We start from the raw sequence: 21923 nt of genomic DNA on the forward strand, positions 1-21923 counted from the left end.
TGACTCTGCATAACAGATATGCAGGACACCAGAATGATTCTGTGAGAGTTACTCCTAAACTCTGGCAAGTCAGGAGAGTTGTTCCAGAGTTAGGAAAAATAAAATTGGGCTCAATACTTTTTAAGGCAACATGAAATGAGGGGATAGTGACCATCGATTGATTGAATTCATGACACAGCGAAGGGTGGGTAAACTAACCAGCAAGGCTGAAGTACTAGACATCAGAAAGGCTGACTTCAGTGTGCTCAGGAGATTACTTAGTGAGGTGTTAAAGCTCAAGAGCATTGGCAAAATGGGGGTCCAGGAAGGGTGGTTGTTCCTCAAGGGAGTGGTTCTATGGGTGCAGAAGGAGACAATCTCCCTACACATAAAAGGGGGCAAAAGGGCCAAGAAGCCCTCTTGGCAAAACAGGGAAGTCCAGGAAATCCTAAGGGCAAAGAAAGAGGTATACAGGCTGTGGAAACAGGGGGTAGCTACCAAAGAAGAGTATAACTCCCTGGCTCACACATGCAGGCAATCAGTTAGGAAGGCCAAAGCAGGATTAGAATTTAGCAACAAAAATTAAGGACAATAAAAAGTCCTTCTTCAGGTATGTAGGGAGCAAAAGAAAGGTTCAGGGCAGCATAGGACCCTACAGGACAAACCAGGGCAATTGGTGACAGAGGTGGAGGACGAAGCTGAGCTCTTCAGTGAGTTCTTTGGATCTGCAGTCCTAGACACAGGCCAAGGCAAATCTCTCAGTTGGATCATAGACAGACACAGGAGGGACACCAGCCAACCAACTGTTCATGCAGACTTAGTGAAGGGGAATTTGGAGTGGCTGCATGTGTTCAAATCAGCGGGACCAGATGCACTTCATCCAAGGGTGCTGAAGGAATTGGGTAGTGTCATAGCAGAGCCGCTGGCACGTCTGTTCAAGTACTTGTGGTGCTCTAGTCAGGTCCCAGAGGACTGGAAAAGGGCCAATGTTGTCCCTGTTTTCAAAAAGGGGAGGAGGGAGGACCCAGGAAACTATAGGGCAGTTAGACTCACCTCTATTCTTCAGAAAACTCTGGAAGAAATCATTAAGGGTCACACTACTACAAAAACTCATAGTATGGGAAACAAGCAGGAGGAACTTGCCCTCCTGCTAGCCAACACCAACCCAGACATAGTGGGGATCACTGAAATGTGGTGGGACCCAACCCATGACTTGGCGGTGAATATCAAGGGCTATGGGCTGTACAAGAGGTAAAGGACAGGGAGGAAAGGTGGGGGCATGGCGCTCTACATTAGAGAGGAATATACATCCTCGTCAATTAGCAAAGAATCAGAGGAGGGGCACTCTGAAGTGCTCTGGGTTAGAATACAAGGCAATCACGGGGAAAGAGACTTAACGGTGCGGGTCTACTACACACCACTCAAACAAGGGGAAGAGCTAAACCAGGAATTCTTAAGTCAGCTCATGGAGGTAGTTAGGTCAAAGGACATGGTTGTCATGGGTGACCTGAACTTTCCAGACATCTGCTGGGAAGAGCAGTCAGCCAGGTCTGACCGCTTACGTAGGTTCCTAACCCAAATGCAGGATACCTCCATCTACCCCAGGAGGTGCACAGCCCCACCAGGGGAGACGCCCTGTTGGACCTGGTACTGACCACGGGTGATGACCTGGTGAGGGGGCTGTGGGTGCTCGACCACCTGGGCAACAGCAATCATCACCTGCTGGGATTCACCATCCAGTGCAAGGTGGCAAAGGCCTGCAGCAAGGCAGCAGCCCTAGATTTCAGGAGGGCGGACTTCAATAAGCTAAGGAGAATAGTCGGGGAAGCACTGAGGTCCCGGAGGGGAGGGGAGCCAGGTGTCCAAGGAGAGTGGTCGCTCCTTAAAGAGACAATCCTCCAAGCCCAAAGGGAAGTAATCCCACCACGGATCAAAGGGAGCAGGAGGGTGAAAAAGCCCCCATGGCTCACCAAAAGCATCTGGGGATGTCTCCTAGCTAAAAGGGAGGTGCACACCCAATGGCAGGGAGGGGCCATCACCAGAGAGGACTACACTGAGGTTGCTCGGGGATGCAGGGGGGCAGTCAGGAAGGCCAAGGCAGAGATGACACTGGGACGAGCTTCCCGGATCAAGGACAACAAGTCCTTTTTAAAAACATAGGGACCAAAAAGAAGGTTCCGGGTAATGTGGAGTCCCCCAGGGCTCAGTCCTCAGGTCCTCACTATTCAACATCTTCATAAGTGACTTGGACGAGTGGGTAAATAGCACCCTGTTCAAGTTTGCTGATGACACTAAGATGTGGGGGGATTTGGGCATGCTAGAAGGGAGGAATAGGGCTGCAATCAGACCTAGACAGGTTACAGGCATGGGCAGATGAGAATAGGATGTGATTCAACACCAAGAAGTGCAAGGTCCTGGGGGGGAAGAACCAGCACCATACCTACAGGCTGGGGAACTCCCTTCTCATCGGTGCAGAGGCAGAAAAGGATCTTGGAGTCATCACTGATGCCAAGATGAACATGGGCCACCAGTGTGGGGATGCAGTCATCATCATAGACATCATAGACATCTGGGCTGGAAGGGACCTCGGGAGATCATTGAGTCCAGCCCCCTGCCCAAAGGGCAGGAAGTCAGCTGGGGTCATAGGATCCCAGCAAGATAAGCATCCAATTTGCTCTTGAAGGTGTTCAATGTAGGTGCTTGAACCACCTCCGCTGGCAGACTGTTCCAGACCTTGGGGGCTCGGACAGTAAAGAAATTCTTCCTTATGTCCAGCCTGAAACGGTCTTGCAGGAGTTTATGACCCTTCGACCTAGTCATCCCTTGGGGCGCTCTGGTGAAAAAACGTTCCCCCAGATTCTGGTGGTCACCCCGATAAACTTATAAGTGGCCATCAGATCACCCCTAAGCCTGCGCTTTTCCAGGCTAAAGAGTCCCATGTCTCTCAGCCTATCATCGTAAGATCTGCTTTCCTGACCTCTGATCATGCGCGTGGCTCTCTTCTGGACTCTCTCAAGCTTCTCCACATCCTTTTTGAATTGTGGAGCCCAAAACTGGACGCAGTACTCCAGCTGTGGCCTCACCAAGGCCGAGTACAAGGGGAGAATGATGTCCCGGGATTTGCTCGAGAAGCATTTATAGATGCAAGCCAGCGTTTTGGTCGCTTTACTAGCTGCAGCATCGCATTGCAGGCTCATGTTCATCTTGTGGTCAATGATGACCCCCAAGTCCCTTTCTTCTGTAGTGCTATCCAAAGTAGCACTGCTGAGCCTATAAGGATGCTGCAGGTTTTTCCCCCCAAGGTGGAGAACCTTGCATTTTTCAGTGTTAAACACCATGAGGTTCTCGTCTGCCATTTGCTGAGCTTGTACAGGTCAGCCTGGGTCACCCGCCTATCTTCTGGCGTGGATGCTTTGTGTGGTGTCATCAGCGAACTTGGCCAGCCCACTCCTGACTCCAATGTCCACATCATTAATGAAGATGGTGAACAGTATGGGTCCCAGGACAGAGCCTTGAGGGACCCCACTGGTCACAGGGCACCACGATGAGTGACTGCCATCAATTACAACCCTCTGGGTCTGACCACAGAGCCAATTTCCCAGCCAGAGGATCGTGGTGGAGCCAAGGCCACAACTGGGCAGTTTGGCCAAGAGGTGATCATGGGATACCAGATCAAAAGCTTTTTTGAAGTCAAGATATATGACATCAATCTCTTCTCCCTCGTCCAGGTGATAGGTCACCTGGTCATAGAAGTAAATGAGATTGGTAAAACAAGACCTACCCGCAACAAACCCATGCTGGCTATCTCTTAGGATGTTAGCCTGGGCCAGTCCATCAAGGATGGCCTCCTTAATAAACTTTTCTAAGATCTTCCCCAGGATAGAAGTCAGACTAATGGGCCTGTAGTTAGCTGGATCCACTCTCCTCCCTTTCTTGAAGATCGGCACCACATTGGCCTTCTTCCAGTCTTCTGGCACTACACCAGAGTGCCAGGAGTTTTCAAGGATCCGTGCCAGGGGCTGGGCTATGACGCTCGCCAGCTCCTTGAGTACCCTGGGGGTGCAGATTGTCAGGGCCGGCTGACTTGAAGGTATCCAGCTTCTCAAGGTGTTCCTTCACGAGGTCAGCATTTATGGAGGGTAGGGGATCCCCATCACCCGGATCTCCCTGTCCCATAGCAGGCATGGGCGTCCCACGGGACTGATGAAAGTCTGTCGCAAAGTACCTATTTAATAGGTTGGCTTTTTCCTGGGCGTCAGTTGTCAGTTGCCCCATCTGGTTTAGCAGGGGTCCAACATTGCCCTTGCTTTTCCTCCGGCTCCCCACATATTTGTCAGTCAGGAAGGCCAACCACACCTTGTTGTGTATCCACAGATGAATCACGAGCAGGTCCAAGGAGGTGATCGTCCCCCTCTATGCAACACTGGTCAGGCCACAGCTGGAGTACTGCATCCGGTTCTGGGTTCCGCACTTCAGGAGGGATGTGGACAACACGGAGAGGGTCCAGAGGAGGCCACTCACATGGTCAGGGGGCAGCAGGGCAGGCCCTACGAGGAGAGGCGACGGGACCTGAACCTGTTCAGCCTCCACAAGAGAAGGCTGAGGGGGATCTAGTGGCCTGTTACGAACTAGTCGGAGGGGTGGGGATCAGCAGACACTGGGGAAGTCCCTGTTCCCCCAAACACTACAAGGAGTTACTAGAAATAACAGTCACAAACTGGCAGAGGGTAGATTTAGGCTAGATATCAGGAGGCGCTACTTCCCTGTCAGGGCAGCTAGGATCTGGAACCAACTTCCAAGAGAAGTGGTGCTGGCTCCTACCCTGGGGGTCTTTAAGAGGAGGCTAGATGTACACCTTGCTGGGGTCATTTGACTCCAGTACTCTTTCCTGTCATGGCAGGGGGTCAGACTCAATGATCTGCTCAGGTCCCTTCTGACCCTAGAAACTATGAAACTATTTGTGGGAGCCCAGCAGGGGAAATAATGCTGAAAGGAAATCAGCACGGATTCAATGAAGGTAGATCGTTCATGACTCACCTTGTTTCTTTTTATTATCAGGTCACAAAATGCTGAGATGCAGGAGTCGAGGTAGATGTCATCTATCTAGACTTTAAGAAGGTCTTCCATACAGTATCACATTCTGTTCTCATAAATAAATGGACAGGCTGTGATGTAGATAATGACACGGTCAGATTGGTGGCAAATTGGCTTGGGGGTTGCAGCCAGAGAATGGTGGTGGACAGGCTGATGTTGACCGGGAAAGATGTGGGGAGTAGAGTCCCGCAAGGCTCGGTCCTTGGGCTGGTGCTATTTAATGTCTTCATTGGTGACTTGGACAAGGGTGTAGAGAGGACCCTGTCCAAGTTTGCAGATAATACCAAATTATGGGGCAAATGTAATATACCAACGTGTAGGGAATGGATCCAGGAAGATTTGGAAATGTTGGAAAAATGGGCAGAACAATGTAGGATGCAGTTCAACAAAGACAGACGCAAAGTGCTGCACCTGGGCAAAAAGAGCCACCAACACACTTACAGGCTGGGGAATGACCTTCTCAGCAGCACAGCAGCAGAAAGGGATCTTGGAGTCATGGCTGATTTCAAGATGAACATGATTTGTCAGTGTGACAAAGTGATCAACAAGGCTAACTGCACTTTACCATGAATTAACAGATGCATGACGAACAGGTCCAGGGAGGTGAGGCTCCCCCTCTATGCAGCACCAGTCAAGCTACAGTTGGAGTACTGTGTCCAGTTTTGGGCACCGCACTTCAAGAGGGATGCGAAGAATCTTGAGAGGGTTCAGAGGAGGCCACTCGTATGGTCAGAGGCCTGCAGGCAGGGTCCAACAAGGAGAGCCTGAGGAACCGAGATCTCTTCAGCCTTCGCAGAAGAAGGCTGAGAGATGATCTTGTGGCTGCCTATAAATTCATCAGATGGAGGGCAGCATGGAATAGGAGATGCTCTATTTATTAGGGCACCCCCCGGCATAACTAGGAACAATGGCCATAAATTGACTAAGAATAGATTTAGGTTTCACATTAGAAAGAACTTCTTCACAGTAAGAGTTGCCAGAATCTGGAATGGGCTTTCAAGAGATGTGGTGCTCTCCCCTACCCTGGGGGTCTTCAAGAGGCGACTGGACAATCACCTAGCTGGAGTTGTCTGACCCCACACTGCTCTTTCCTGCCCAGGGCAGAGAGTCAGACTCGATGACCTACTGAGGTCCCTTCCAACCCTAACATCTATGAATCTGTAACCTGGGCAGTACTCTAAGAAGAAACCCCTCTCCAATTGAAGGGATCAGAGCGGGTACACAAGCGCTGTGGGAGGTGTGGGGACTCTTCCCCCTGTAGAGCAGAGCCTGACCACCAACAGGGCCTTAACCATATACCTTTTAATGAGAGAACAGTACTGAGAACATAACAGGCCCAAACCAGGGGGTATAGGGGAGACTACAATGCTTGAGGGGGCAGGATTCAACAAAGGTTAGACTCTTACAATCATTGACAAAAGACAGGGTTAACAAAATATAAAACACAAACAGCAGAACAAACAATACTGGTTGGTGAAATATAAAAGGCACAAAATACAAAACGTCAAATAACAAGGATTATAGGGCCCAGGTACCTGGAGAGAAAACACAATGACCTCTTTCTACTGCAACAAGGATTCTTCTCTGTTACTTCACTCACCCCACGTACGACTTGAACTTGGATCTCCCATGTGGTAGGCAGAAATACTACCATGCAGCCACTAGTGCCAATGCTGTTTTAAGCTGCTCGGGGTCTTGACCTTCCCTGAGCCCCAGCCTCTTATTGGAGGAGCTGGAAGCAGAGCTGGGAACCCCTCAGGTTACTGCTCAGATCCTTGCTGAAGCTGGGGAGCCTCTCCTGCTGGCCACAGCCTCTCATAGGGGATCCTGGAGCCCAGCGGGAGCTTCTCCTGCTGGCCGCACGCCATGCTGCTGAGGGTCCCACTGCTGCCTGCAGGTCCCACTCTTTCAGGCTCTTCTGAGGCACCAGTCCTGACCCGCTGGCCCAGATCTTGCCAACTCTTTGAAGCTCCTTCCTTGTGGTCCCTTGCTGGTCTCCCCTGAGTCAGCCGCGCTGCCCCTTTTATCTCCCTCCAGATGACCCAAGGGGCCAATCAGGGGACACGGAGGGTGAGTCTCTCGGGCGTTATTGATGAGTAAAGGGAATCCCAAGTCCTCCAATCATCTTTTACCCCTTCAAAGCCCTTGGGCCAAATCATTACCAGATTGGTGAGGAAAGGGAATCCCAAGTCTTCCAATCATCTTTTGCCCTTTCAAAACCCCTGGGCCAGGTCACTGCCAGATAGCCCATCACAAATCTAATAAATCTAATAAAAGTTTTGATAGTTGATTATTCAAAGAAATTCCCTGAAGTTGCCCCTGCAACCTGTGTAGCTCGATTTACTCAAGACTACACATTATTTTTATTTTTCTACAATTAAGGACCTCTTTTCACAAGGCTGACAAGTAGAATCAGACATTACAAAGCATAAGCATAAGCAAGCTCAGGCATGCAGTGGAAAACAGCACAGCCAGAGAGAAAGAAGATCCTACCACGGCAACTCTTGTTTTAGTCTCCATCTAAACTGTTAACAGTTTATCAGTTAATATTCTGGCCTGATTGAGGGACAGACCTATGCCTGCCACAGAACATCCTGCATCAGGAAGCCTTCTTCTCTGAACTGTGACAAGGAGTGGGCCTTGCTCCTCTGCCCCAACTAAGAAACATACATGGAATCCCAGGCAGTTGCTGGGGACAAGAGGAAGAAGGGGGAGAGAAGCCAGGCAGATCCTGCCAGAGAAGGTACGTGATCCAGCTGCCTCTGCCTTTGGTTTGCCGAGTGTTTGTTTGGTAAGCTGTGTTTTTGAGGCTTGTGCTCTGAGAAGCTGGGAGTGATTGCAACTGCTGAGTGATTGCTGCCTGGGCCTGAAAGAAGCCCTAACCAGGGGGTAGAGCCAGTCCAGGCTCAGCAAAGTATAAACAGAGACTCCTCAGGTGACCAGAGAGGCTGCAAACAGGGAAAGTAGTTTGCAGGCTGTTCACAGGCCATCTCTGAGGCCAGTTTGTGGGCTCTCCCACACTTTTTTGAGGGGCAAATCTTTCAGCTTGGTGTAAGGAAGCAGGGGAAAAAGGAACCAACAAGAAATAAACAGGCCAGTTCCAGGCAACTTCACTAGGGAAGGTCTGCCTGGAAGAAGAGCAGTAAGCAAGAGAAGGCAGATTAAGAGACTCAGGGACATGGTTGGAAGATGTCACAATGCCAGAGCCACTGCCACTGCCTCTGCTTGCACTTGTGAGGCCTCTGTACAGGCAGGACCGCTCACCATGAGGGCTGCCACCAGGTCCAGGTTTGGTTTCTTCCAATTATGGCCAGATTGGGAAGTGCCTACACTGTGAGCAGTGCCGCATGGTGGTGTCTCTCTGGGAACAGGCAAGAGAACTACAGGAGGAGGTGGCAAGGCTCTGAAGCAGCCTCTGCCATGAGAAGTTCATTGATTTGAAGCTGTAGGAGACCTTCCAGACTGTGAAGGAAGAAATGCCAGAGAAGAGAGAGGACATGGACTCCCAAGAGGGGAGAAGCTAGCGGCTTGTGACTTCCGGTAGCAAGCAGAGATCTCCACCTCCATCTGCAGTGGTCTGTCTGGAGAACAGATATGCAGCCCTTGCAGCAGAAAGGGAGGAGCACATTCCATTGGTGGAGGAAAACAGGCCATCCCTCACCAAGCTGGGAAGGATCAAGATGACCACCACCAAGAGGAACTGATGGGTGGTGGTTGGAGACTCCCTTCTTCCAGTGGACGGAAGGAGTCATCTGCCGACCTGACCTGTTGTCTCAGGAAATCTACTGCTTGCCTGGAGCTTGGATCTGAGATGTTACAGATGGACTACTAAGGCTCATCCAGCTAACCCATGCTGCTCATCCATGTGAGCACCAGTGATACTACCAGCGGAGACCCTGACCATATCATGAGTGACTACAGGGCTCTGGGTGCAAGAATGAAGGGGTCTGAGGCTGAGGTTGTGTTCTTATCAATTCTTCTGGTCAAGGGAAAGGGCCTGGGCAGGAGCAGGTGCATCCTGCAGATCAACACCTGGCTGTGCATGTGGTGACACCAGCAGGGATTTGGTTTGTTCAACCATGGGATTTTCTTCCAAGATGAAGGAACTGCACAGTAACAGAGATATGACATTATTGGAAAAACAGAGACTTGATGGAATAGCTCACATGAATGCAGTACTGTCATGGATGAGTACAAATGGTTCATGAAAGACAGGCAGGGGAGACGAGGAGATGGAGTTGTACTTTATGCAAAAGGGCCATGTTATTGCTGAGAGCTCCAGTATGAAGTTGGAGATAGGCTTGTTGAGAGTCTCGGGGTTAGGGTCAGAGGGGAGAGCAACAAGGGCAATGTTGTGGTCAAGGTCTGTTATAGACCACCAGACAAGGAGGAAGTGGTGGATGAGACTTTCTTCAAACAGGTAGTGGGAGTTTGCCAATTACAGGCCCTGATTCTCATGGGAGACTTCAATCACCCCAACATGTGCTGGGAGGGTAACACTGCCGTGCGCAGGCAAGCCAGGAAGTTTTGGAGAATGTTGGGGACAACTTCCTTGCACAAGTGCTGGAGCAGCCAACTAGGGGCCCTGCTCTTCTTGATCTCCTGCTCACAAACATGGAAGAATTGGTGGGGAATGTACTAGTAGATGGCAACTAAGGCAGCAGTGACCACAAGATGATTGAGTTCAAGATCCTGAGGAAAGGAAGGTTGGAGAGCAGCAGAGTAAAGACCCTGATCTTCAGAAAAGCAGACTTTGACACACTCAGGGAACTCATGGGCAGGATCTCCAGGGAAGCCAGCCTGAGGGAGAGAGGAGTCCAAGAGAGCTGGCTGTACTTTAAAAAAGCCTTACTGAGAATGCAGGAATAAACCATCCTGATGCACAGGAAGACTAGCAAGTATGGGGGAAGACCTGCTTGGCTTAGCAGGGAACTCTTCAGTAAACTAAATCACAAAAACGAAGCTTATCAAAAACTTGGACAAATAACTACGGAAAATATAAAAGAGCATTGCTTGGGCATGCAGGGATGAAGTCAGGAAGGCCAAGGCACAACTGGAGTTTCAGCTAGCAAGGAATTTGAAGGCTAACAAGAAGGGTTTCTACAAGTGTGTCAGTAGCAAGAGGCAGATCAGGGAAAGTGTGGGTCCCTTACTGAAGGAGGGAGGCAGCCTAGTGACAGAGGATGCAGAAAAGGCTGAAGTGCCCAGTGCCTTTTTTAACACAATCTTCCAAGGCAAGTTCAGCTCCCAGACTACTGCACTGGGCAGCACAGTTTGGAGAAGAGGTAAGAAGCCCTCAGTGGTGAAAGAAAAGGTTAGGGACTATTTAGAAAAGCTGGATGTGTGCAAGTCCATGGGGCCAGACAGGATGCTCCTGAAGGTACTGAGGGAGTTGGCTGTTGTGATTGCAGAGCCATTGGCCATCAACTTTGAAAACACATGGTGATCAGGAGAGTTCTCAGATGATTAGAAAAGCAAATATAGTGCCCATATTTAAGAAAAGGAAGAAGGACAATACAGGGAATTACAGACCACTCAGTCTCAGCTCAGTTCATGCAAAAACCATGGAGCAGACCCTCAAGGAATCCATTTCTAAGCACTTGGAAAAGAAGAAGGTGATTAGGAATGGTCAGCATGGGTTCACCAGGGGCAAGTCATGCTTAACCAACCTGATTGCCTTCTATGAGGAGGTGACTGGCTCTGTGGATGTGAGGAGACCAGTAGATGTAGTGCACCTTGACTTTAGCAAGGCTTTTGATACAGTCTCCCACAACGTCCTCACAGGCAAGCTAAGTAATTATGGGCTGAATGAATGGACTGCAAGATGGCTAAAAATTTGGCTAAAGCATCAGGCTTAGAGGGTAGTAACCAATGGCTTGATGTCTAGCTGGCAGCCGCTATCAGGTGGAGTGCCTGGTCCTGGGGCCGGTTTTGTTCAACGCATGCATGAACGACCTGAAAGATGGGATGGAGTGCACCCTCAGCAAGTTTGCAGATGACACCAAGCTGGGGGGAGTAGTAGATATGCTGGAGGGTAGGGCTAGGATTCAGAGTGACCTAGACAAATTGGGCAATTGGGACAAAAGGAATTTCATGAGGTTCAACAAGGACAAGCGAAAAGTCCTGCACTTAGGACTGAATTATTCCAAGCACCACTACAGGCTGGGGGTTGACTGGCTGCGGAGCAGCTCTGCAGAAAAGGACCTGGAGGTTACAGTTGACAATAAGTTTTATATGAACCAGAATTGCCCTTGCTGCCAAGAAGGCTAATGGCATTCAGCACCAGTGAGGAGTACTGTGTTCAATTTTGGGCACCCCATTACAGAAAGGATGTGGAGAAATTGGAGAGATTCTAGTGGAGGGCAATGAAAATGGTTAGTAGACTGGGGCACATGACTGATAAGGAAAGGCTGAGGGAACTGGGCTTATTTAGTCTAGAGAGAAAAAGACAGAGGTGGGGATTGAATAGCAGCCTTCACCTCCCTGCAGGGGGACTGCAAAGAGGACGGAGCTGGACTGTTCTCAGTGGGGGCAGATGACAGGACAAGGAGCAACGGGCTCAAGTTGCAACAAGGGAAATTTATGTTAGATATTAATACGAATTTTCTCACTAGGAGGTTAGTAAAGCACTGGAAGAGGTTACCCAGAGAGGCTGTGGAAGCTCCATCCTTGGAGGTGTTTAAGACCCGGCTAGACAAAGCTTTGGCTGGGATGATCTAGTTGGTGCTGGTCCTGCTTTGAGCACAGGGTTCAACTAGATGTGATCTTCTGAGGTCCCTTCCACCTGTAATTTTCTATGATTCTTCCTTCAAATTAAACAAGTGTCAATGGAAGCTGCCAAAGCTACAGTGAAGGTCTGGCTCCCAGAGATTTCCATTTGGGTTGAGATGTGCTGTCAACTCTTCCTGACCAACCACAGTCAGATCAGATAGGATAGATTAAAGAAGAGGAAAACCATAGGAAATATCCCTGAGGAAACCTTCTACTACACCGCAGATTCCAACCTCTTTCCACATTCAGTTTTAGAAATCACAGCCCGGGAGGAGCTTCAGGATCACCCAATACATCCCTCAAACAATGGCTGCGAACAGAGAAACGTCCTTTTTTCCCTCTTGCCCTCTTAGTCTCGGAGATGTTCAGGAGAAATTTAAAAACACACGAACTTCATGAACCACCCCTCCTCATCTGTATCATACACCCAAGCTGTCTACATTGTGCTACTTGTTTCTTGAGCACAACACTAAAATGCTCCCAGCTTTCTGTGTAGAGCCCTTCAATGAACTGGTCTCTGAAATACTAGTCTCCACTTAAGTGCAGTGAAGAGGGGAAGTGGGATGCAGACAAGCCAAAAGTCTGGAGCAGGGAATTACAGGATTGCTAGTGGTGAGCTTAGTTTGCTTGAGGACTGCAGCATGTTGGTAGGTTCTAAGAGCAGTGCAGAAAGGGATGGACTACACAGCAAGTGGGGGGTTGTCAGCCTTATGCTATGAGGTACAGCACAGCTTCCAGGGTTGGGGTACACTGAGCTGGCAGTGCAGGAAAGCTGGCTGCGCTTTAAGGAAACCCTTTTAGTGGCACAGGAGCAAGCTATCCCAATGCAGAGGAAAATGGGAAGTGCAACAGGAGACCAGCCTGACTAGACTGAAATCTGTTCAATGGGCTGAAACTCCAAAAAGAATCCTATAACAAGTGAAAACCTGGTCACAGCACTAGGGGAGAGTCTAAGAGTATTTCGTGTGTGCAGGAAGAAAATTAAGATCAAGGCAGTTTTATGTCCCTTGCCAGCTGCATCTCACAGGTGAAAAAAAAGTATTCTACAAAACTGTCTCGAATAAGAGGAAGACCATAGGCCCCTTATGGAATGCAGAAGGCAAAATCTAGTTGACAGACTTGAAAACATGGTCCACAATCAGTCAAATGAGATTCAACAAGGACAGATGCTGCACTTAAGAGGAAATAACTACCTGCACAAATACAGACTGAGGAATGACTGACTCAAATGTATTACTGCAGAAAAGGACCTGGGAGTTACAGTGAACCATAAGTTGAATATGGGCTGACAGTATGTGATCTCACTGCACAAAAAGCCAACAATGTACTGTGTTGTATTAAGAAGAGCATCTCCTGAAAATCAAGTGAATCTTCTACTCTATTCAGCATTGGTGAGGCCTTACTTGGAGTACTGTGGCCACTTTTGGGCCCCACAATTCAAGAAGGATGTGGGTTGTTTGGAAAGAGTCCAGCACAGAGTAACAAAAATCCTGCCCGAGAAGCAAGATTTATGAGGAAAGATTGAAAAAGCTAGTTATTCAGTCTAGAGACAAGAAGGCTGCAGGGGGTATTTGAGCACTGTCTTCAAATACCTGAAGAGTCATTATAGCAAGGATGGAAATGGATTTTTCTCTGTGGCCATAAGACACAGGACTAGGAGCAGTGGCCTCAAGCTGCAGCAGAGGAAATCTAGGTTGGAGCTGAGGAGGAACTTTCTGGCTCTGGCAGCGGTCAAGCATTGGAACAGGCACCTAGAGAAGTCCTGGAATCTCCCTGGAGATTTTCAAGAGCAAGTTGGACAGAGACTTGACCGGGATGGTTTAGTCAGAAATGATCCTGCCTCATCTAGTCCTGCCCCAGGAGGCTGGACTAGATGACCTATTGTGGTCTCTTCCAGCCCTACTTTGCTAGCCTATTCTTTTCTGCACAGCTTCAAGAGGAGGGTGGAAGAATGCCATGCTCCTAGCTAAATCTATAGCCTGGGAGCTTAGAGCAGAGCAGGTAGGGCTGCAGGTACCTACATGTCAAAAAGGCATCTAGGGAATTTAGACCTCATTGGAGTTAAGCACGTCAAGTCTTCCAACATCCCATTTTAGGCTCCAAGTCCATTACTGGCTCTAGCCCTTTCTCTCATACTGCTGACCCAAATTAAAAGTAAGCTGCAGTATAGACATATCCCATGAGGCACATGTCCAGTATCAAAACCAAAGTCAGAATGTGGTACAGTTGCTTGCAAGAAGCATCATCTGTCACAGAGTGGGAAGGAGAAGAGTAAAGTCCTGTGACCAGAGTCAGGCACAGTAAACAAGAAGAGACCTTTAAACATCTTGGTTTTATACTTATGTAGCTTTTGTAATATCCTTCTCACAGATCTATTTTTCTATATTACGATGGCACTCTGAATTATAGCAGTATTAATAAAACCACAAAGCAAATGTACAATACATATGAAAAGTATGTATGGCTGAAGCAGTCAAGCTTCAGGCAGGTTGGGGCATTTTATGATTTTGGACAGAATTGGTTAATGAGCCAATCAACACTTTATTTCTGTCTCCAGCCAGAGATGTCTCCCTGTTTAAACGCTATCTAGCTTCATGGCTGCATCTGAGACACCAGCAGCACCTGAATCTGGGCACTGGTTGGACTGGCTGCTCCGGCTTCAGGCTGCCCAGAGGTGGCCCTTAGTAGCACTAGCAGCCCCGGTCTCATCAACAGCTAGCCAGCCTCCCAGATCAGCTTGTAGGAAGGAACAGAAGCAGAAGCATCTCCCACAGGGTTTGCCTCCAAAAAAACTGGAATAAGCAACAGAACCTCCCAGAAACCTTCAAGTTCCCACCAGAGCTTAACATCCAGGACTCCCCAGGGTTGTGTTGGTACCTGCTACTGGGAAACTCCTGGGATGAAGGGGCCCCTAAGAAATTAGAAGAATGGGATGTGGTCAGGCTTGTTTCTGGTGAAACCCAGCAGGGTTAGAAGGAGACCATGTACATTGCAAACCCATTCCCTTCCAAGTCTGGGATTGCAAACCAGGAGGCAAATCCCCATAAAGATGGTCCCCTCTGGGGTGGACAATCTCTCTGCTTTTTCATGATCTGGAGCATGGGCAAGAAGTGCAATTGCAGACTAGCAAGTGACAGTTATTCAAGTTAATAAGGACCAGGGAGGCTGAAGGGACTTGAGATGTTTGAATAAGCTGGATGAATTGGTCAATAATAGATAAAGTTCAATGTTGCTAAATGCAAAAGTAATGCACAGTAGATGGAAAATTTTACACTATTCATATACACTATTCACGCATCAATCAGTGCATCTCCAGCAAAAGGAAGTTATTCTGCTGCTTTACTCAGCATTGGGGAGACTGCAGCTGGAGTACTGCATCCAGTTCTGAGCGCCTGACGTGGTTAAGCCTAAGAGAGTCCAGAGAAGGGCCACCTGGATGATCAGAGACTTGCATGGCAAGCCATATGAGGAAAGACTGAAAGACCTGGGACTCTTCAACCTGAAAAAGGGAAGGTTGAGAGGGGACTTGGTAGCAGCTTACCACTATAATAGGGGAATAAATCAGGGGCTCAGTGAACAACTGTTCACTAAGGCACCCTTGGGGAAAACCAGGAGTAAAGGCCACAAATTCCTGGAAGACTGTTTCAGGCTCAACATTAGGAAAAATTTCTTCACAATCAGTTTCCAGACTGTGGAATAAGCTCCCTCCAGAGATGATGCAATCATGTACCCTGAGGATCTTCAAGAGGAGACTGGACAGTCACCTTGGTGGGGTCAACTGACCCCAGCTGTCTTTCCTACCTGTGCACAGGGTTGGACCCAATAAGCAGCTGGGTGCACAAAAGCAGTAACTTGGAGAGCAGGGAGTTCAGATGCTTCCAATTTAGGTGGAAGCTTTGCAAGTGTTTCTGCCATGTAAACTTGGACTTAGGCAACTAGAAAGGCTTCTAGGTGCTTAAGCTTCCCTTGCAGATCAAAAATTAAGCATATATTCTCATACAGAAAAACAAGGCCAAAGTGGTTTGCTTATAAGAAACATACCGTGTAGCCTGTTCATAGCTATATTAAGCCAGGTGTATAAAGACAGAGATAAACAAGAAAGAAATAATTAACAACACCTCAACAGACCCATCCAACGCCTAAGAAAGTGCTCAGGACAGCAGCTTCTCAGTTACTCCCACTGTTTGCCCTTTAGGAGAATCTACTCTTGTAATTTATTCAAGCATTTTGAACAAAATTGATTCCCTTGCTTGGAATAAAAAATTCAAAAAAGTTGGAAGTTTGAACTCACATAGAGGGTTCATACCAAAAAAGTTCAAATCTTTTTAATGTAAACATAATTTCTCAAAGAGCTGATTAACAAACAGTGAGAGCTGGCAGCATGTGACCTTCATAATCTGCAATTCTATATATCAGATTAAGATGCTTGAAATGAACTTTACATAAAATAAATACAAAAAGGAGGTACGAAAATGCTTGCTCCGCTATTCCTTTTCCAGAGGCAGCCTATATTTAGAAAGCTAAAATGCTCATAAGTGAGATATAGATCTCTCTGTTCACATGGGGATCCCTTAAGGCTAGGGTTTTTCTGCCAACTATTTCCATTTTCTGTGGCGCTCTTATATATTTCACTTGAAATTCATTCATCCTGTAATGGTTTTCTTCTTTACTTTAGCTACACACCAAAAGCTATAGCTTTATTCACAAACATTCTTAACATCATTTTCATCTATCCACAAGCTTTTGAGTTTTGTAAAGCACTTTTCTGTGCAAACACAGCATTTCTGTTACTACTTTCTGTTGTTTGATCACACTCTTGAAGTGGCAGCCTGAAGGGCACTGGGCTGGGTCAGCACCAGTGTAAAAGTTAAGAACATTCTTGCATTGCTTTACTCTAACTCTTTTACTGCCTATCAATTATAATGATGTTTTTTTGTTGCTGCATCCTATTGTTAACAATTCATAGAAGCCTAGAAATGTCTTGCCCTGCTTATTTAGTGCTTTTCTTTTAAAGCATTTTTCTATGTCCACAGCATCTCGTGTCTTGGTTACTGCTTTTTCCATGCTGATAATGAAAATAGAGTTGGAAGGACTTTAAGAGATCACCTTGTCCTTCCTCTTTCCCCAGAACAGAAGAAACTAACTAAACTGTTCCTAAACTATATTTATCTGACCTGCTCCAAGAGCTTCCAAAGAGGAAGATTCCATGACCACCCAGTGCTTTACTCTTCTTACACTTGGAGAGCTTTTCCTAATGCCTAACCTAAGTCTCCCTTGTTTCAGTTTAAGCCCATTTCATCATATCCAGGAGCTCTGGGGTTGGGACAGCAGATGCTTTACATATTTATGATGTTGCTTCTCTCAACAGGATGAACATGAGTCATCAATGTGATGAAGTAGTTGGCAGAACCAATCGCACCTTGTCGCACATCCGTAGGTGCTTCACAAACAGGTCCAGGGAAGTGATTAGCCCCCTCTATGCGGCACTGATCAGACCACAGCTGGACTACTGTGTCCAGTTCTGGACACTGAAAGTCAACCTGTAGAGGGTCCAAAGATGAGCCACTCATAGTTTCATAGTTTCATAGTAGCTAGAGTCGGAAGGGACCTAGGTAGATCATCTAGTCCGACCCCCTGCCTTAGCAGGAAAGAGCACCGGGGTCAGATGACCCCGGCAAGGTGCTCATCTAACTTCCTTTTAAAAATCCCCAGGCTAGGAGCCTGCACCACTTCCCCTGGAAGCTGGTTCCAGGCCCTAGCCACCCTGACTGTGAAGTAGCGCCTCCTAATATCTAATCTAAACTTACCCTCCGCCAGTTTGTGACCGTTATTCCTGGTCACTCCTGGCAGCGCACGGGGGAACAGGGACTCCCCCAATACCTGCTGATCCCCCCTGACCAGTTTGTAGCAGGCCACAAGGTCCCCCCTTAGCCTTCTCTTGTGGAGGCTAAACAGGTTCAGGTCCCGTAGCCTATCCTCATAAGGCCTGCCCTGCTGACCCCTGATCATACGAGTGGCCCTCCTCTGAACTCTTTCCATATTGTCCACGTCCCTCTTGAAGTGTGGCGCCCAGAACTGGACGCAGTACTCCAGCTGCGGCCTGACCAGTGCCGCATAGAGGGGGAGGATCACCTCCCTGGACCTGCTCGAGATGCATCTGTGGATGCATGATAGGGTACGATTGGCCTTCTTGACTGCCTCCCCACACTGCCGGCCCATGTTCATCGTGGAGTCAATGACGACTCCAAGATCCTTTTCCGTCTCCGTGCTGGCAAGAGGAGAGTTCCCCAACCTGTAAGTGTGGTGCCGGTTCTTCCTCCCCATGTGCAACACCTTGCACTTATCAGTGTTAAACCCCATCCTATTCTCATCCGCCCACCGTTGCAACCTGTCAAGGTCAGCTTGTAGCCTATTGCACCCTTCTAGTGCACCCACATCCCCCCACATCTTAGTGTCATCAGCAAACTTGAACAGGGTGCTTTCTACCCCCTCATCCAAGTCACTGATGAAGATGTTGAACAGTGCAGGCCCGAGGACCGAGCCCTGCGGAACCCCACTGCCCACATCCTTCCAGGTCGAGAAGAACCCATCCACTACCACCCTCTGGGTGCGGCCCTCCAACCAGTTGGCGACCCATTTGACCGTGTGGGCATCGACACCACAGTCTCTCAGCTTTTTGATGAGGACAGGGTGAGAGACAGTGTCGAAAGCCTTCCGGAAGTCCAAAAAGACTACATCCACAGCAACCCCTGCGTCTAATGATTTGGTGACCTGATCGTAAAAGGCCACCAGGTTGGTCTGACAAGACCTGCCACTGATAAACCCATGTTGGTTGCCCCTGAGCATGCATTCCCCCGCAAGGCCCTCCTGGATGTGTGCCAGGAGAATTTTTTCAAAGAGCTTACCCGGGATTGAGGTCAGACTAACTGGCCTGTAATTTCCCGGGTCCTCTTTTTTTCCCTTTTTGAAGATAGGGACCACATTGGCCCTCTTCCAGTCCTCCGGCACCTCGCCAGAGCACCACGAGTGCTCATAGAGCCGTGCCAGGGGTCCCGCAATGACCTCAGCCAGTTCCTGTAGAACCCTAGGGTGAAGATCGTCCGGACCAGCGGACTTGAACACGTCCAGCTTCTCCAGAAGTACCCTAACTAACTCCTCGCTAACCCTTGGCCCAGGCGTGTCTCTCTCGAGGCCCGAGGGGGGCCCAGCAGGGAGGTGGCTGAACTGGTCCCTACTTAGGAAGACAGAGGCAAAGAAATCGTTAAATATGTTAGCTTTGTCATCTGGCGTGATGACTAAGTTGCCCATCGTGTCCTGCAGGGGCCCCACATTACCCGGGACCCTCTTTTTACCCCCTATGTATTTGAAGAAGGACTTCTTATTGTCCTTAATCCGGGAAGCTAGTCCTATCTCCAACTCTGCCTTGGCCCTCCTGACTGCCCCCCTACATCCTCGGGCGACTATAACATAGTCCTTCTTGGCGATGACCCCATCTCTCCATTGGGTATATGCCTCCCTTTTAGCAAGGAGACATTCCCGGATGCTCTTAGTGAGCCATGGGGGTTTATGTGCCCTCCTGCTCCCTTTGACCCTTGTTGGGATTACCTCCCTTTGGGCATGGAGGATCGTCTCCTTAAGGAGCAACCACTCACCTTCGACATCTGATTCCCTTCCCCTCTGGGTCCTCAGCGCTTCCCCAACTATCCTCCTTAGCTTGTTGAAGTCAGCCCTCCTAAAGTCTAGGGCTGTTGCCTTGCTGCAGCCCTTTGCCACCTTACGCTGGATGGTGAATTCCAGCAAGCGATGATCACTGTCTCCCAGGTGGCCCATCACCCGCAGCCCCCTCACCAGGTCATCACCCGTGGCCAGCACTAGGTCCAACAAGGCGTCTCCCCTGGTGGGGCTGTGCACCTCCTGGGTTAGATGGAGGTCCTGCAGTCTGGCTAAGAACCGACGTGAGCGATCAGACTTGGCTGACTGCTCCTCCCAGCAGATGTCTGGGAAGTTTAGGTCCCCCATGATGACCACATCCTTAGCCCTCACTGCCTCTGTAAGCTGACCTAAGAATTCCAGGTCGAGCTCTTCTCCCTGGTTGGGAGGTCTATAGTAGACTCCCACCGTTAAGTCTCTCTCCCCTGGACTGCCTTTTACTCTAACCCAGAGCACCTCAGAGTGCCCCCCCTCTACCCCCATGCTAATTAACGAGGAAGTATATTCCTCCTTGATGTAGAGTGCTACTCCTCCACCTTTCCTTCCTATCCTGTCCTTCCTGTATAGCCTGTAGCCCTTGACACTCACCGCCCAGTCATGCGATGAGTCCCACCACGTTTCTGTGATCCCTACTATGTCAGGGCTGGTGACAGCTAGGAGGAGGGCGAGTTCCTCCTGCTTCTTCCCCATACTTCGAGCATTCGTGTAGAGGCATTTGAGGCCTTCAGCGGTTGTGCCCACTGACCCCCTAGTCTCAGCAATGCCCCGTCCCCTATCGCTTACCTGTTTCTCCGTTTTGACCATTGGTCTGGGCTCGCTGGCTGTTGCTGGGCCTGGTATGTCATCGTCTCCTCCGCCCTCATCTTCCCCCTCCCCCGACGAGCCTAGTTTAAAGCCCGCCGAAGGAGGTTCACCAACCTGGAAGAGAACACACGCTTACCTTTAGGGGAAAGGTGGAGCCCATCCCATCCCAGCATGTCTCTCATCACGATGTGCCGGTCATGGCTGAGGAAGCCAAAGCCCGCCTCGAAGCACCATTCCTGTAGCCTCCAGTTGGTCTCCGCAATGCACATCTCGTGACGTCTGCCGCGTCCGCTCACTGGCAGGATGGAAGAGAAGACCGCCTGTGCGCCCATCTCCCTCAGCACGCCTCCCAGAGCATGGTAGTCCTCCATCAGGCGATCAGGGGCTCTCCTGGCCGCATCGTTAGTACCCACATGGACAAGGACCATGGGGTAATAATCGGAGGGCTGGATGATGGACTGGAGCATCCCCTTCACATCCTGAATCTTCGCTCCGGGCAGGCAGTATACCTCACGTGCTGAGGGATCCTGGCGACAGATGGGGCCCTCCGTACCTCTCAGGATGGAGTCACCAATCACGATGACGCGACGCTTCCTCCTCTTAGGCCTCTTGACTCCCGCCGCCCGCACAGGACATTGTGTGCACAAAGTCTCCTCCCTGGAATCTTCCACTGCTCCCTCCTCCTCCAGGGCTGCCAGGACCTCATATCTGTTCTCCAGATGGACAGGAGGAACTGGTGCCGCAACATGGTTAATAGCTCTGGCGCGGGAGACTGTCTGCCACTCAGCGGTGGAGGGCTCATCCCGGTCTGCCCTCTCCTCTGTTGTATCACCCTGCAGAGAAAGAAAATACCTATCAATTTCCTCCTCTGCCTCACGGATTCCCCTCAGCCTGCTAACCTCCTCCAGGAGCTCCTGCACCCGCTCCTCCAGGGTCCTAAGGCGGATACCTACAGGACAGGTGCAGGAGTCCCCAGTCCCTGCCCCCCCAGACCTTGCCAGGCAGTTCCCGCAGGCCAGGGGGTTGGAGGACGGCAGCCCCCCCGAGGGCTCTGTCTGGGTGGAGGCCTCGGACAAGCCCCGGGAAGGCCGCGCCCCCCGGGCAGGGGCCCTGGCAGAACTCCGTGTCGACACCATCGCAGGAGTTGCTGCCCTTACTAGCAGAGCAGGGGTCAGCCTCTGGGCCCCGCCTGTTCGCCCGCCGCAAACTCGTCTGGTTAGAGGCGTGCAGGGAAGGCCCTACAAGGAAAGTCTAAGGGACCTTAACCTCTTCAGCCTCTCCAAGAAAAGGCTGAGAGGAGACCTTGTGCAGGTGTACAAATTCCTAAGGGGAGAGCAACATGAAGTAGGTGATGATCTGTTCACCAGGGCACCCCCTGGAGCAACAAGGAACAATGGCCATAAGCTACTGGAGAGAAGGTTTAGGCTGGACATTAGGAAAAAGTTCTTCACAGTCAGGGTTGCCAGGATCTGCAATGGGCTTCCCCTCCTTGGGGGTCTTCAAGAGGAGACAGGACAGGCACCTGGCTAGGATCACATGACCTCAGGGTTGGTGTTTCTTTTCTT

General features: G+C 49.7%; 1 protein-coding gene across 5 annotated transcripts; it reads right to left on the reverse strand.

Moving 5' to 3' along the window:
- Window positions 1-20329: 20329 nt before the first annotated feature.
- On the reverse strand, window positions 20330-21550 carry LOC149872445 (uncharacterized). Of its 5 annotated transcripts, none has more exons than XR_016440629.1 (3): window positions 20868-21550; window positions 20590-20653; window positions 20330-20472 (listed from the first exon to the last, which is right to left on the reverse strand). XR_016440629.1 is itself a non-coding variant. In XM_090035030.1 (3 exons), exons 1-3 carry the CDS (start codon window positions 21492-21494, stop codon window positions 20439-20441), a joined length of 681 nt encoding a protein of 226 aa, XP_089891156.1. In that variant the 5' UTR covers window positions 21495-21550; the 3' UTR covers window positions 20330-20438. The 5 variants fall into 5 exon arrangements, 4 of the variants coding, with proteins under 4 accessions (XP_089891156.1, XP_089891158.1, XP_089891157.1 ...); XM_090035030.1 differs by having other exon boundaries at window positions 20912-21550; XM_090035032.1 differs by lacking the exon at window positions 20590-20653 and having other exon boundaries at window positions 20912-21550.
- Window positions 21551-21923: the final 373 nt, after the last annotated feature.

Source organism: Crocodylus siamensis, chromosome 2 (assembly GCF_052110815.1).
Source record: "Crocodylus siamensis isolate JL-2025a chromosome 2, ASM5211081v1, whole genome shotgun sequence".
Lineage (NCBI taxonomy): Eukaryota > Metazoa > Chordata > Crocodylia > Crocodylidae > Crocodylus > Crocodylus siamensis.